This window comes from Pristis pectinata, chromosome 6, assembly GCF_009764475.1.
Source record: "Pristis pectinata isolate sPriPec2 chromosome 6, sPriPec2.1.pri, whole genome shotgun sequence".
In the NCBI taxonomy this organism is placed as follows: domain Eukaryota; kingdom Metazoa; phylum Chordata; class Chondrichthyes; order Rhinopristiformes; family Pristidae; genus Pristis; species Pristis pectinata.
Window position 1 is genome coordinate 95,120,635 of NC_067410.1, and position 17,795 is coordinate 95,138,429.

The 17,795-nt window shown below is 40.0% G+C and overlaps 1 protein-coding gene across 15 annotated transcripts in view; it reads right to left on the bottom strand.

The window, feature by feature from the left end:
• The window catches only part of LOC127571818 (disks large homolog 1-like), a 339,770-nt gene that overhangs the window by 52,032 nt on the left and 269,943 nt on the right, over nt 1-17,795 (bottom strand). For 14 of the 15 annotated variants that reach the window (XM_052018549.1, XM_052018544.1, XM_052018548.1 and 11 more), the window contains 2 exons: nt 9,897-10,053; nt 8,326-8,428 (listed from right to left, as the gene is read on the bottom strand). In XM_052018549.1, the coding sequence (XP_051874509.1) occupies nt 8,326-8,428; nt 9,897-10,053 (260 nt within the window). Of the gene's footprint in view, nt 1-5,348; nt 5,494-8,325; nt 8,429-9,896; nt 10,054-17,795 lie in introns of those variants that run through there. The other variant, XM_052018547.1, reaches the window with a different exon arrangement.

Sequence of the window (17,795 nt, forward strand, 5' to 3'; positions counted from 1 at the left end):
GAGGGGCTAAAGAAATTTGGTTTGTCCCCTTTGACTCTCACCAACTTTTATAGATGCACCATAGAAAGCATCCTATCTGGATGTATCACGACTTGGTACAGCAACTGCTCTGCCCAGGACCGCAAGAAGCTGCAGAGAGTTGTGGACACAGCCCAGTGCATCACGGACACCAGCCTCCCCTCCTTGGTCTCTGTCTTTACCTCTCGTTGTCTCGGTGTAGCAGCCAGCATAATCAAAGACCCCACCCACCTGGGACATTCTCTCTTCTCTCCTCTTCCATCAGGTAGAAGATACAGGTGCCTGAGGGCACGTACCACCAGACTTAATGACAGCTTCTACCCCACTGTGATAAGACTATTGAATGGTTCCCTTATACAATGAGATGGACTATGACCTCACGCCACGTTGTGACCTTGCACCTTATTGCACTGCACTCTCTGTAGCTGTGACACTGTACTGTTACTGTTTTTACCTGTACTACATCAATGCACTTTGTACTAACTCAATGTAACTGCACTGTGTAATGAATTGACCTGTATGATCGGTTTATAAGACAAGCTTTTCACTGTACCTCTGTACAAGTGACAATAATAAACCAATACCAAAGTGGCTCAGAGGGGAATCTTTGGAATTCTCTAGCCAAGAGAGCTGTGGAGGCACCTTCAGTGAGTACATTCAATAGTTGAACATACATTTGGATATTAGAGAAATGAAAGGAAAGAAGTGCTGAGGTAAAAGATCAGCGGTGATCTTACTGAATGGCAGAATAAGCACAAGGGAGCAAATGGCCTAATTCTGCCTCTAAGGTTTTATGTGATATTTCATGCATACTTTGTATTGTTAACATGCGCTGGGATGTTAAAAGGAAGAAAATAAAAACATGCATCTAATGTATTAACAAAAATCTTCTTTCCTATCCCTCAATTATTTGACCCAATTTGGTTTGCCAGTTTCAGAACGGATTGACCAAAACCAAGATTACAAGGTATTCTAAAACCAGATGAAAAAGGGCAAGATTTTCAAATGTGCACAAATAAAATCACATTTCTTGAAGCTGCAATAAGATGGTTCTAATTTCAATCTGGACCATGCTTTTATTTAATTGTTTTACTCTGACACACAAGAGCAACTATGCTACATGTCATTAAGGTTTTCTTCAATTCGGCCCACAAAAACAACAGTAGCTTTAATACCATTTGAGATCAGGGTAGCTACGAAATGGTAGCAATACAAGAGAATACACAAATGGCAACTTAAAAAAAATTACATTCGCTTAAGGGAGCATTTCTTGTTTCAGAACTTCATGTTCAACCTTGTTCTCCAACAGTATATGTTGTACTACTTCTCTGTATGTTGAAGTGTTTCTGCATTTACTCTCGATGCTCAGTCATACTTAGTCTAAGATATATTCAGTAATTGGATTGCTATTTCAAAAAGTCTATGTGGATATGATGGGCAAACTGCAAAAAGTTTTTAATTATTGAAAATCAAAAATGATTGTAGATAAATAAGAAGGATGGTAACCCACACCTCCTGATGAAACAGAAATTGAAATAGGTCTTACTAAAATTAATGCAGCAATAAAGAAGAAAATAATGGCATTACTCTTGGATTCTGACATGATGCAAACTGGAAGCATAGCACTGAACACTTCCAGTGTGACTGAGCCAACTGCATCCCACAGACATACAGCTCAAATAACAATTTATCACTTCCAGCAATTTTACTTGCCTCAAAGAAATAGACAACCTCGTCAGTTTGTCCACACTCTCCTGCTTGTTTCCTCTAAAATCTCTGAGACAGAGGTTGAGAAATTTGGGGAGGCTGTGTGCTCTGTGCCCTTTACATTGTATAACCCAGCTTAGAAGGATCCTTAATGTGTCAGGCTGTGAAGACATTGTTGATCTATTCTTTTCTTTAAGAGTACAGATCACAAGATCTCCCTCTGTAAACCTTTTGGAAGAAGTGCAAACATGTCTCATCCCATTTCAGAGAGCTGACTCCAATCTTTGAGGATTCTGAAGCAATGACCAGAGTTACTGCACTTACCTCAGAGCTCCTCCTCAACATCCACTTCCATCAACCAGAGAAGATGTTGATTTTATGTCCTTTCCTGGAGTTACCTTACTTGGACTCTTGCTTTCTGAACATTCTTGAGCATGAAGGACCTCTTGATGTTTGCCTTGTTCACAAAGAGGAGCTTTATGCTTGCCCAACCTGGGTAGTCTGTTGAGTTCCCCAATACGCCTACACCACTCGGCTAACTCACCAGACTTCCAGCAGGTGAGTCATTTGGCAGGAGGCAGTGATCAGAAAAGGACATGGGCTTGATTTTGCCATATTTAACAGTGAGCTTTTGAACACAAAAAGAATATTTATTTTTGGCTGGACTGACATATGTGGTTTAGATCAGATATACAGTCACAGCACTCTACCTGCAGGGTTGAAGACATTGAACAAAGTTATAACCTTTCGCCATTCTTTTGCCGTTGAAGTTTCTGCACAGAACAAATGGCCGGGACATCCCAGCAGCAGCAGGAGCTGCTGGAAGGTGACCAGCCATTCTTTCCTCAGAGACCAACAGATACATTGATGAGCCTTAGCACAGCATCTTTGAGCATTAGGTCTGCTGTGAGGAAATGGCCTTCCCACTACTCTTCAGTGATGAAGTTGGTCAACCCACAGCAGAGTACCTGGTACAGGGGAATGTTTACCATCCCCTCCTGACCAGACTGATTGCCTGCGAGGCCACAATTGTGACCACCAAATCTCAAATAACAATGAATGGGAGTATAGGAAGGAGATAGAGAGCCGAGTGCCATGATGTTAAGATGACAACCTTTCCCTCAGTTTCAGCAAAACAAAAGAGCTGGTCATTGACTTCAGGAAGGGGGGCAGTGCACACACTCCTGTTTACATCAACAGTGCCGTGGTTGAGAGCTTCAAGTTCCAAGGAGTGAACATCACCAATAGCCTGTCTTGTCCACCTACGTAGACGCCACAACCAAGAAAGCTCACCAGCGCCTCTACTTCCTCAGGAGGCTACAGAAATTTGGCATGTCCCCTTTGACCCTCACCAATTTTTTTTAAATCAGCACACCAGAGAAAGCATCCTATCCAGAACATAGAACGTTACAGCATATCTAACCCTTCCCTCCCACATAGCCTTCCATTTTTCTATCATTTATGTGCCTATCTAAGAGTCTCTTAAATGTCCCTAATGTATCTGCCCCAACAACTTCTGCTGTCAGTGCATTCCACGCACCCACCACTCTCTGCGTTAAAAACCTACCTCTGATATCCCCCCTATACCTTCCTCCAATCACCTTAAAATTATCTCCTCTCATGTTAGATATTTTTGCCCTGGGGAAAATGTCTCTGAATGTCCACTCGATCTGTGCCTCTTATCATCTTGTACACCTCTATCAAGTCACCTCTCATCTTCCTTCTCTCAAAAGAGAAAAGCCCTTGCTCACTCAACCTATCCGCATAAGACATGCTCTCCAATCCAGGCAGCATCCTGGTAAATCTCCTCTGCACCCTCTCTAAAGCTTCCGCATCCTTCCTATAATGAGGCATCCAGAACTGAACACAATACTCCAAGTGTGGTCTAACCAGAGTTTTATAGAGCTGCAACATTACCTGGCAGCTCTTGAACTCAATACCCCAATTAATAAAGGTCAACACATCACATGCGTTCTTAACAGCCCTATCAACCTGCACAGCAACTTTGAGGGATCTATGGACGTGGATCCCAAGATCCCTCTGTTCCTCTACACTGCTAAGAGTCCTGCCATTAACCTTGTATCCTGCCTTCAAATTCCATCTTCCAAAGTGTATCAATTCACACTTTTCTGGGTTGAACTCCATCTGCCACTTCTCAGCCCAGCTCAGCATCCTATCAATGTTCTGCTGTAACCTACAGCAACCTTCTACACTATCTACTACACCACCAACCTTCGTGTCATCTGCAAACTTACTAATCCACCCTTCCACATCCTCATCCAAGTCATTTATAAAAATCACAAAGAGCAGGGGTCCCAGAACAGATCCCTGTGGAACACCACTAAAGTTCCTTTATTTCATCATGCCCATGGCTTGTGCGAACTGCTGCATTTACCCAAGACTGAAGTTTGGATCTTAATCCACTCCAGCTGCTAATTTATGTTGTGGAGAAGTAGGCAGTGATGATGATCCACTTGATTGACATTTGAGAGTTTCTCTTGATCTTTGTTTACAAGATCGCTGCACCGAGATTCCCAGAGCTGGAGTGTCTCAGTCTTCATGATGCTGCTCCCAGATTCCTGGACCTGGAGTGCCTCACTCGTTGTGGTGCCGTTCCCAGATTCCAGGAACTGGGCTGAATCCAGCTTCATGGTGCTGTTCCTAGATTCCCAGAGCAGGGGTACCTTCCTCTCCATGATACAGTTCCTGGATCTGGAGTACATCACTCTCCATGATGCTGCTCCCAGATTCCTGGATCTGGACTGCGTCACTCTTATGATGTTGTTGCCAGACTCCCAGAGCTGTGGTGCCTGCTCTCCATGGTGCTGCTCCCGGATTCCAGGAGCTAAGGTACACAGTGCTGCTCCCGAATCTCCAGTGCTGAGGGAGACAGGGTGCCGCACTGACTGTAGTTTCCCCGAGATTGGCGAGCTTTGCCTGTAGCACCACTGCCCACAACTTCATGCCAAGGTTTGGTGCACTCTGGATTAACTTTGGTAAGCCACGCAACTGTGACTTGGATCAATGAAGAAATACGATGCCAAGTAGATGATGTTGCCGTTCTTGTGCTCTTGAACCAACCAGCAAAACCCTAATCACTACTTTAGCAACACTATGAGCACTTTGCACTAAAATCGACTTTGTTTTTTTAAAATTCCAATTGCATTCTTCCATGTAAAAATTGTGCACGATGTTTAATTTATGTTTTTCTTGTGAGTGCTGCTTATATGTTGCTATGTGCCTGTGATGCTGCTGCAAGTAAGTTTTTCATTGCACTTGTGCATACATGTACTTGTGCATCTGACAATAAACTTGACTCTGACCCCCGCATGTCTTTAATGCACCTTTGCATGTCTGCATGTCATGTACCTCATTGATAATATATATGCTTTTATCTCTGCCCTCAGCCCCAAAGTACCTTTTAAAGACCCCAAGGCCATCAAGAACAGGCACATGTGGACTGAACACACGAACAGGGTTTGCTCTGTTGCTTGTGGGAGAGGGCAGCCTCTCCACTCTGCAGTGACAAGGGTGTTTCAGAATCTTTTTCCTCAACTAGTTTCAGCACCCTCAAGCAGCCATCCTTTTTTTTTTGAAAACACCCAAAGGTTACATTGAAATACCTGCAGCAAAGGAAGTCTTGCAGCGCCAAGATCTGCTGGGGTCTGCACATCTCAAGCAACACCTTTGTCACTCCCAAGGTGATGCAGCTTCCGCAGACTTCACACGAACACGAGACACCACACTCATACAGAATACTTCCACTGCCATGGCAAGATGAGAATCTCTTTCCTGACAAGGTTTAACAGCTCTTGAAAGAAAACAAAACTATATGCATCCTGGCAGATCACATCCTCTCCCCTGCCAGCATTATAGTTCTTGACATATGCTCCAACTTGAGGTTCAGGGCGTTTTGAACAAGTTAACTGTCATTACAAACTGTGTCCATGGCCAATCTAATCATAGTGGACAATAACACTGAGTGTATTGAATATGCTCAATGTTCAGCACTAGGTATAAGACACCCATCTTGAATCTTTAAGGAAGTGCTCCCTTTTAAACATTTATTTTCACAACTCTAGGTAGCTAATGATATTTGATTGGCCCATAGCCATATATGAAGTAACATTTGGACTATTGAGAACAGATGGCTCATAGTTGCTACACTATCTTTTGTGAGAACAGACAGCTGCCTTAACTGCAGTACAAACTTAAACGCATTTCCAATTACACAAAAACAATTTAACCAACTGTGCATGTTAATATTTATTTCTCCCTAGCATGCCACACAGTGCATCCCACATCAGGGTCTCAGTAGCATGCTGGGAAAAACTTCAATAATTTCCAATCCTTAATATACTCCTCAAAGCAATGCTACTGAGCTGAAAATAATGTAATATTAAGATTAATACATTTTCTCTCGAGGAAGGTTTATCAGCTTTGTTTCATATGATTTACAAAACTGAGATCTGTTGGCATGAAGCCAGGAAGAAGCCTCTGTTAATGAGAATGGAATGTATGATCCTGAATCATACCTTCAGATTTCTAACTGCTGAAAGAATGTAAAAGAGGAAAAGATATTTTAGTTCACAAGTTCCTAGTCTTGCAGACTGCAGATAATTTGCCTTTAGGTAATCTTCCTACAAAATCTTCAGAGGGTTTAACCACTTGTCCATAAAGTCTTCAGGTAGCTGTACTCAAATATCTCTACTCCCAAAAGGTAAATCCACTCTAGATATTTCTCCAATAGTTGTACAATTCATACCTCTGCATTTCAAAGATAAATTATTAATGATCTCAGCAGCACAGCACCATTATATAGTATCTCATGACATCCTGATTAAATTGTCAAGCAAATTGCTTGGGGATCTGTTGAATTCACTACTCATTCCCTTCTTCAGTCTTACCATCGACACAAAAATTGAACTTTTATTCGTGAAGGCCTTGAGGCACTGTTTTTAACTCAAGGTGCTAATAAAGGTACCAAACACAGGGTAGACAACAGGGGAAAATTTACATTTCCGAGATTCCTCACTGCATGCAGTACATCTGTGTGGAAGTTTACAATAAAAAAACTTGCGGAAGAAAGCTGCATCACATGTTCTAAATGGGGCATGGGAAAAAATTCCAAATTAAAGAGAGATAAATAAAAATGTACATAAGTTGCAAACTGTCAACGCAATTGGTAGTAATTTGTAAAGAGTAATTATTAGGCTAATCTGTGTAATGTAAATATCCAAAGTAGCTGCCATTAACCACAAGTACAGCTGTGACTAGTAAAGATGGACTTCAACTAAAAAAAAATGGACAGTCAGCCAGTTGCAAACTTTAAAACAAACCTTCATACAATTGGGGGAAGCAAGGTATTTTACAAACCATCATTCTTCTGATGTTGTCTGCTATGGACCACTGAATTTATTGGATCAGTTGGAATACTTAAAAAGCTACAACTCAAGGGCTCATTCATGGCTCAAATACAAGCAGATTTTAACCTCACTGGGAATATGATAGATACTAATGCAATTCCTACTGATTTTTCAACTGAATTGTGTGGAAACAGAGGGGGAGGTAGGCTTTCAAAGTAGAGAAAAAAAAAGATGAAGTGGTTTCTCAAATTATTTTTATAATCTGTTGAGTAACAGCAAGTGTGCTACACTGCAGGAGTTAAAATAGAATACCCATTCATTAAATTGGCCAACAATTACAGGCAGTGATATAACATAGATGATGGACACAAATGATACCTACTTGCACTTTAATTCACAAAGTAAATTCAGAAGCACCAACTTTCATTTACCATTTACCCCAGATCTGCCATCTAAAGTGTTAACTGATTAATAATATTTAAAATAAATCTTAGCAGTTAAAAGGCAGAGTTTGGGATTATGCACTTTATCTAATTATGCAGGACCAGCACCAAGCAATAATCAAACTTAATGGAAAGATGGCTACAATACAGTTCATGAACTTCATGACGGTTGTTTTCTCTGTGATATGATGGTTTTACAACACTTGTATCTGTACCTTTAATGGGGACAGAACAGATTATGATAATTTATGACTATCTGTGTGTGTGTATGTATGTATGTGTGTGTGTATATATATATATATATATATATATATATATATATATATATATATAGCCTCCATTTTGCAGATCAGAATTATTGATAATTCTGCCCCCAACCCATCTACCATCAGGTTCCCTTCTTGGCAGCTCAGGAAAACCACTGGATTGCTTATGTGAAGCTTAAATACAGAAGCACACATTTCCAAACTCAATTCATTTACAGTCCACAAATACAAGCCAATTAAAAATCAACACACATGAACATTTAAATGATAAATGAGATTTGTTGTGGAATGTTCAAAAAATGATCTATAGAGCTGGAACAAATACAGCGCATCACCACAGACAAACAAACTCCAATCATGTCTGTCAGCAACTAATAGATATTTGATAAAAACAGGTTATTCTAAATTCATTTATTTTAATAACATTCTTATGATTAACTGTAGAATACCAACATCAACTGAAGTAAAAGTGAAATAAAGGAGATTTGGTTTCTGATTGCTTTTTAACTGATCGAACCTACTCACCTTCTGGCCTGTACTGTGCCACAATAGTGACTGCTTGGCCGGCATTTTTCAGTGCTGCTGCTGCCTGCTCATGGGTAGCACTCCGCAGGTCAATACCATTCACCTATATCAAAGATCAAAGACAGTCTATATTCTGATGCGAACACTCAGAAGCTTCTCTGCATTCCTTTAACTCTTTCAAGTTTCAGGAGGCATTTTGTTTTTAATTAAAAATTCTATAAAATATTAATTACATTTTAATTATAAAATTTAACTGTTAAAATGAGAAAAACATCTTTCACATGATTGCAAGGTTTTATGCCCTCAATTTACTTTAGTTCACAGTCTCCTTGTAGTTGAGAACAAAGGAGAGTAAAGAAAACACTAGGTAACACCATCTTGAGATCAGAAAATTGATCAGTATGGGGTGCAACTGATTCAGAACATCAACATCAAGCAGGGGAACATGAGCACTCTCCTGACATGCTGCTTGCAAATGAATGATCTGAGGCCCTTCAATGTTGGCATAGATCATTCAATAAGGCGAGGATTATTGAAACATGCTGTAGGAAGCTTGTGAAATCTTCAGCAGGGGATATGCTGGAAGGGGAGAAAATGGTGGAATAGAATATTTTAGTGATCCCATTTGCAAAATTTTGATACAGCCACTTGACACCGAAAATGATCTGCAGCATCCAACCATCTCCAAATACAGCTTTCAGCCAAAGACCCAAAATACCTGAGCTCCACAAAGGACACACTGAAATCATAAACATTATGTACAGGATCATTATGTGTAACCAAGAAGTTAATATCCGAAATAGTGGGAAAAGAGGTGTGTGTTCAAGAGTGAAAGCACCCTGTTTCCTTTGTGCTTTTGGTATTTTGTTATGCATTCACTGAAAAGCAACAAAAACTATTTTCTAATTCTAATGTTATACAAAATTGAGAAGAATTGTTAAATGCATGTTTTTTATTCCTTTTTACTTGATTATATAAGAGCTAAGTCCTGTAATAACCAAGAAGCACTTAATATGCATAGCATTTTTTGTTCTCGTCTTAAATTTGTTAAATTGGCATTTGTCTTATTTGTTTAATTGTTTTTCTTATCATCCTATTTACTGTCAACCCATATTAATCCTAGTGGGGACCATTTCACTGCATCAACATTACTTTGCCTTGGAAAGCTTAAATGTTAAAAGGAGATTGAATGCAGCCACTTAATATCAAATTAAGTAATCATTGGAACGAATATTTCAGATCCTCAGACACATGCCATTGCGCAGTGCATGTGCAAATAACTGATGTCCTTGTTTAATATGCAAAATAACAGCACTCTACATAAGCTTAACTGAATTCTCTATAAAAGTTTGTTAAAATTAATTAAATTTTAATAAACACATGAAGCAAATGCATTACTGTTGATGGATTTGAGAGAGATAAATGAATCTAGAAAAATTAAACATGGGAGCTTGTGGAGACTAGTAACTCCAAAGATTTCTGAGATTTCCAAGAGAACCACAATTACAATCAGAGGACTAAATTAAAGAAGTAACTTACAAAAAGATAAATCAAAATACAAAGCACTGTACCGAAATGATCCTGTCTCCTTTTCTTAGTTCACCACTCAGGTCAGCTGGGCCTCCTGCCAATATGAAGGAGATAAAAATTCCTTCTCCATCTTCACCGCCAACGATGTTAAAGCCTAGTCCTGTGGATCCTCGATGTAAAACCACTTTTCTGGGCTCCCTACAATGATAAAAGATAACCAGAGTTTCCAAACACCCTTTTAATTAATATACCAGACATGATTCACACTCCAGCAAAGGAGTTGGAGAAAGCTGCTGGATAAAGACGAACATATGATTAATGGCTACAGTGATTGTTCTACCAGTGCAGAAACAGATATAATATTATAAAGTTAATTTCAACAGACTACAGTAATTCATTAGACTACTTTCTATCTATACTTGGACTTTTTGAGCCAGAATGGAGTGAGAACAGAAGGAAGATGGGAAAAAAAGTTTGATGCTGTTTTCTCTTCAAAATGACATATTTTAAAATCAATTTGATAAAGAATTTGTAGAAGAGCTTTTGGAATTTTACAAATATCAACTTGGAATCCCACTTTAGTCTAGCTGAATCACATTCAACTACAAAAATAACAAAAAATGCAGATGTGCAAATCTGAATTAAAAACAGAAATGCTAACTCTGTTTTTCTTTCCGCAGATGCTGCCTGACCTGCTGAGTTTCCAACATTTCTTGTTTTATTTCATATTTAGCAAATAGAGAGAAAAGAGAAAGATACCAAAGTAAAAAGCTTGTTGAACAAAGACATTTTTAATTAATGATTCATTGTTGACCATCTTGGGGAAAGAAAGTACCGCATGCATTTCCAGGTCTGCTTTGATCAGTCTGCAAAGGTGATGCTGTAATTGGATGCTGTCAAATGGTTGCATGTATAGATAATGGGTACTGGGAAAGGCAAAGACTGCTCCAAGTACACTACCAGACAGAGGGTCAAAATTCCAGCTGATGGCAGGGGCTCTCGCACAGTTTGAAGGAATTCAGAGGAAATACAAACCAGTGAATCATTCATACCTTGACTGCACATTGGTTCTTGATATTCATAGCATCATAGAGATATACAGTACAGAAACAGGCCCTTCTGCCCACCATGTCAACTTTTTTGGCCATCTACACAGGCCCCATTTGCCCACATCACATTTGCATCCTTCTGTGCCCTGTCTATTCAAGTGTCTCTCTAAATACCACTTAACTGTAGTGGTTGTATCCAATTCTACCATCTTCTCTGGCAGCAAGTTCCAGATATCAAGCACCTTCTGTGCTGATCTTCTCAGTTCTTCTGTTCTTAGGAGGATACATTTGCACAACATACAGGACATAACATTGGAAAGAATGTACCATGCAACATGTTTCTGCCACTTTGGTAAAGCGAAGACGACAATTCAGTGCACAAAATCAAATAGCCCAGGAAGTGGAAGTTGGGAGAACATACACCAGTCCTCGGTGGAAAGGTCAGCAGTGGAAAGATTGAGCAGCTTCAAGTTCCTGGGAGTCAACATCTCAGAGTATCTATCCTGGGCCCAACACATTGATGCAATCACAAAAAAGGCACGCTAGCGGCTCTACTTCAATAGGATTTTGAGGAGATTTGGTATGTCACCAAAAACTGTTACAATATTTCTATAGATATATGGTGGAGAGCATTCTAACTGGTTGCATGACAGCCTGGTATGGAGGCTCCAATGCATAGGATCAAAAGAGACTGCAGAGGGTTATAGACTCAGCCAGCTCCATCACGGGGACAACCCTCTCTGCCGTCAATGACATCTTCAAGAGGTGATGCCTCAAGAAGGTGGCATCCATCACTAAGGACCCCCACGATCTGGGACATGCCCTCCTCGTTACTACCATCCGGGAGGTAGTATAGGAGCCTGAAGACCCACACTCAACAATTCAGAAACAGCTTCTTCCCCTCCACCATCACATTTCTGAACGGTACACAAAACCATGAACACTACTTTGTTAATTCCTTTTTTTTGCATTATTTCTTTATTTTTCTAATTTATAGTAGCAAAACAAATTTCACATCATCTAAGTCAGTAATAATAAATCTGATTCTGACTTTAAGTATTACTTTGTGAACTATGATAAAACAAGAATGGTGTCACCAATTTCTGAACCAAAAAGGCAACAGATATAAATCCTTGGCATTTCTGTGAAAGCTATCATTAGCCCCTGCATAATTTCAACCGAGGAGCTCAAGCTGAGTGGTAGTCTCCAGAATAGTGGTATGCATTATAGGGAAAACAACAAATTTTTGTTAGGAACACTCATGTTTTCCCCAAAAGGTAACAACTATTTTTGTACAAAACCCTTTCTCCTCTTTCTGCTCAAGGCTGTTGTTAAAGGTAATCAACATCAGAGGGCAGCAAATCTCTGCCCATATTAATCAAAAGCAGCTTTAGAAATGTTAACAGCGGTCTAATTCATTCTCCAGAAATGGATAAATATTGGGTTTGCTACTGCACCTTTCAAACAGGTTTGTGACTTCAAATTTCCCCCCTAACCTTTCCACCTCTGCTTCTTCACCTCCTTCTTCCTACAAACATTCTTAAAACCTAATTTTCCAACCAAGCTTTCGGTCATCCCCTCCAATTTTCCTTACATAGATAGCTCAGTGTCACTTTGATTTGATAATGTGCCCATAAAGAACATTGCTTCTTTAATGTTGCTATATAAATGGTAGCAGTCAGTGGTGTAGGAAATGCAGCAAATAATTTGTACTCAGCAAACAGTAAAAAAAAGACCAGATAAATCTATTTTATGGATGACAGTTCAGGAATAAGTAATGGCCAGGACACCAGGATAACCCCTGTTTTCCCTTCAAGAGTGGCATGATTTTTTTTAAATGTCCATTACATAAGAGAGATGCATGTCTAATTATACGCCTCTGCTTAATGCTTCATCAGAATAGAGCAGCTTTGTCAATGTAGCACTCCCTCACAACTGCACTCAGAACATCAGCCTGGAACACGTGCCCAGGTTTCTGGAAGAGGACTTGAATCCTGTGCATTTCCGATTCAGATACTACCTCCAGCGGCACTGCTGACATCACAATTTTTAAGGCCTCACCAAACAAAGGTACATTGAAATTCATTTGCCATCTCTAAGAATGAAGTTAAAAAATCCAGTAAGCTCAGAGTGCAGCAATATTGCATCCACTTATGGAAGTCTTAGTGCCCATCAGGGGATTCCTTTCTTCTAGTGCAAAACTCCTCCAAATAAGGTCAATAGTAGTGCAATGCACAAAATTTGGCACGAGAGTGATATGCGGTCTGAAAAGTATGTTCTTACTTACTCAAAAACAATCAGTTTCACTTGCACATTTCACCCTAAAACAGAGGAAAAAAGCTTCATCTACTTTTCCTTCAGCCCATAGAAGAGGCACGGGGCTGTCATTCATGGACTGCACTCAAATAACATTACTCCTTACTGCTTCCTCCCTAGCAACCTCCTGCTAAGAGTATCCAGGATATAGACCTGGTAAGTCGTCAAGGCACTGTTCTTCAGTAGCCCATTCAAACCCCTCTAATCCCCCAAAGCACCCTCTCTCCCTTCCGATCATTGCAGCATCTATTCAATTGCAACACTCCCCTATAACTGGAAGAGTGCTACATACATGTTGCGTTATTTTAATAGCTGTCTGCAGAGATTACACCTGCAAAGCCAATTGGCTGCAAGAACTTGCAATAGATCAATAGAGACTTCCATGCTGAAAATGACATAGCAGCATTACAGTGTTTGACTCACAACAAAGGACAGTGAAGTAACTTTCTGGCCAGATCTTAAACCAATACAACTTAAAAACAGATAGAAATGTATAAATTGTAATTACATTTGTTTCTGGAAAATGCAACCCAAATAGGATTTGATAAGGTAGATTATGGCATTTTGCACTTCCATTAATAGCAGCAGCTAAGTTACATGCTCAAGGTTTGTTCTCTACACACTCAAATTGGGTGGCTGCTGCAGTAATTTCCAGCAGCATTAGTGACTTAACAAATTGAGTCCTCTGGTTCTACACATAACCAGCAATGCTTGGATAACAAAACAATGTATGCCATTTGGAATGATGAGTCACAAAAGACTGTATACAGTATGCTGGAATCTGGAGCAACAAACAATCTGCTGGAGGAACTCTGAGTCAAGCAGCATCTGTGGGGAGGAAAGGAATCGTCAGTGTTTGGGGTTGAAACCCTGTATCACAAGTCCCGATGCAGGGTTTCAACCTGAAATGTCAATAATTCCTTTACTCCCCACAGGTGCTGCTTGACCTAAGTTCCTCCAGTAGATTGTTTCTTGCAAAGATGAGCCACTTGCTGGTTGTGATAATGAGCTTGATATTCTGCATTGACCTTTCCTAAAGGAAATATTGGCTAATTAAACAAAAACTTACTTTGACAAGTTCCATTAATTCTCCAAACTAAAATCAGATCTCCACTGCAACGTGTCACATCAACATATTTCAAAACCCATTTACTGTATTATACATGTCCAGAGACCCTAAATGGAGTTCTGAATAACAGTTTGGTAAACATTTCTATACCCATTTATCTTCCCTGCCACTTTACTTGGCATCTTTCCTGAAATACAGTGTCTTGAATTGTCACACCCTCCAGCTGAAGTCCATCCAGTGACTTCTGAAGTTGTAGTATGATCTTATTGCTTTTTTTTAATATATATTTGTGAACTCATAACCTGTGTACTCCTTTAAACTTTCACTTGCTACTTCATGAATATGACCTACACTTCCAATTCTCAAATTCATGCCATTTATAGCATTCCATCTTCCATAACAATAATTCCAAATTTAAAACCTTACATTTCTTCACATTAAACTCTAGCTGCCACACTTCTGTTCACTTCACCACTTTTTCTGTATCATCCTTCCCACCATACTACTTTAAATTTTAATTCAAATTTTATACTACTCCTCACGACATCCAAATTGAGGTCACATAATTGCAGAGTAATGAGCACAACACAAAGCCTGAGGGAACACCACAGCAAACCATCACCCATCTGAAAAACATCCATCCAACACCATTCACTTCCTGTCAGAGACAATTTTATATCCACACCACCAGTTTTCCTTAATTCTGTGGTGTTCCATCCTCTTAAGAAGCGTCTTGTGTAGCACACCCAAAGTCCATTCACACATCTATTACACCACATTTATCAATGCTGTGTGCTCCTCACAATTCACCTATCAGCAACAAACTTGGATAAGTTGCATACCATTTTTCAAATGCCATTAAAATAAATAGTAGATAGCTGATCTCATGGACACTCGTGGCCCTCCACCAATAACAGTCTGCCAATCTGAAAACAACATATTTATTCTCATTGTTTTTTTTCTGTCCTTTACCCAATTCTCTATCCACGTTCTAATAAGAGCAGCAAGCAACCACAAGACCATCAGGGTGGTCCAGGGACTAGGCCTTGGGATCCACTGCCCAAGGCTTAGTAACCACTCACAAACTGCTCTGCTGTGTTATGAGCCAGGTTGCTCCTTGGTGAGTGTCCCTTTAAGGCACCTGGATGGTAGTGCGATAGTGTGTGGCTTTATCTGACTGCTACAAGTGGGAGCAAATAAGCGTCTATAACTGGAATGATGTACGAGTCTGAAGGCGGATGTTCACAGAGAGAGAGAGAGAGAGAGAGAGAGCGAGACAGCGAGACAGAGAGAGAGAGAGACAGAGAGAGAGAGAGACAGAGGCAGAGAGAGACGTAAAAGTTGGTAGCACTGACGGCCAGTCTCTGTATTTACAAGTGAAGCACAATCGTTGTGACTGTCACTTCACAATCCATGCATGGATTTTTGGAGCAATCTGTGGAGTCCACTTTGTTGTTAACCTGTACCAGGAACCAGATATGTCTGTGGACGGCCACGTATTAAGTGCCCTCGAAGTGGCAGATATCTCTGACTGAAAGCAACAGAGTTCTTCAGCGATTGAGGTGTCGTATTGGTTCCATCATGGAACTTGTGGAATTTGTAAACTCCTTCTCTCTGCATTCTAACGTGGTTTATCTTCTCCGTGGATTGTCACCTTGTCGTGGTGCAGAAGCTTGTGTGATCCTCAGATCCCGAGAGCGATGCTGTCTGAAGCTATGCTCCTGGTAGGGTCACCCATGGCAGTAAGGGTCAATGGTGAGGTCCCTGACAAAGAACAATCCAACCAAGACCTCAACAGTGGAACAGGCGGACGAAGTTACTTGAACTCAACGGCTGTGAAGGCAGATGAAGGCTGCAGCAAATCCATCAGCTCCAATCGTCGTGGTTTCCATGCTATTGGAATCAGTTGGTTGATTTGTGAAGTATCGTGTGCTTTTTGTAGTGCAACATCAAGTACACATTAAACAAATACACGCACAGGCGTCTCCGCTCTGTGGGCTTGAGCCCATAAATAGATCAACAGAACGAAGACCACCATCCTCGACCTCGAGGGATAGCCACGGCGAATGTGGTTTATAAAAGCCTTTGCTCATTGTTTTGCTTCATGACTTGCTTAACTGAACTTTGAGAACTGTTCCTAGACTTGGGGTTTGGGAACTTGCCACACACACACTTCGGTTTATTTTGGGGTCAATGTCTAATATCTAATGTTTTTATTTATCTTGTTATTATAAGTAGTTATTAATAAATAGATTCTAACATTTAAACATTGTTCGTCATGTTTCTATTGTTGCTGGTACATAACATTTGTAAGATGCTCACTGCAGCAAAGCCTCCAGAGCAAAAAGACCCTGGGCTGCAGAATGTGAGAAAGTAGCCCAGGTTACAAGGAGCAAGCTGGATCAAGATCAATCTGATGAATCAATTAACTCAGCACTGAACAAAAAGAAATAAAATGAGCAACAATTTGTTGTCTTTGTTGAAGTGTTTTGAGAACAGGTTTTGAAAAATTGAATAGAAGCTGAAAGAGAATAAAGTGCACTGTGAGGATCAACAAATCTCTGCCTTCTGACTTAAAGCCTCATTTATCCAATGACTCCACCATCCAAATTAATAGCTGCTCTTTAACTGTATGGATAAACAATCCGCTATTTCCTTAATTGCAACCAATACAACTTGCTATATTAACCTACCAGATTTATTTGAGTTACATAGGTAATATTTGCCATTGCATGAACATGGAATAAAGATTAATGGTTTGATGAGACAATGAACCTCTTATAACAGGTTTGGTGTTCTGAAACATAAATACTTATTCCATATTCATCAACAGCTTCCCAAACACTTCTCATGAAGTTGCTGCAGAGCTAAATGATCAATCATGATCTTTTTGAATGGAAGAGCAGGCTTGAGGGGACAATTTGTCTATTATTTTTCATGTTCTTTCTCCCAGTACTGCTGATCGGTGGGTCAATATGAGACAGGAGGTGGTTTGAAGATTAGTAGGCAACATTAAACTTATTCCTCACCCTGAAATGTTATACAAGCACAAAATACATGCAGATAACTAGGAAAAATGTTGTCTTTTAAGGATCTAAAGAACTACTGATATAGAATAAGATAAGGTGGTTAAAATATTAAACAAGTACTTTGCATCTTTCTTTACAAAGGATGGAGGAAATCTAGATTTTCAAGTCATTTGAACCACAAAGGTGGTTATACAAAGAGCATGTCCTACTTCATCATGGTGTTTTCACTGGATCTAGTGTTATTTTACTCAGATGAAATAATATTATATGGATGCAGAAGGTTGGCCAAGCCAGTTCTCTGTACCTGAAGGCCCTCTGGCAGGCCGCCAACAGCAAATTGGTCTCAGGCATCCCAAGCCCTTCCCTCAAACTTAGCAATTGCCTTTAGACAGCTCACTGCTATCAAAGGATTTTGACTGCCTTTAAACCAGAGACATTTAAAAATGTTCATGGAATTCTACAGCACAGAAAAGGGCC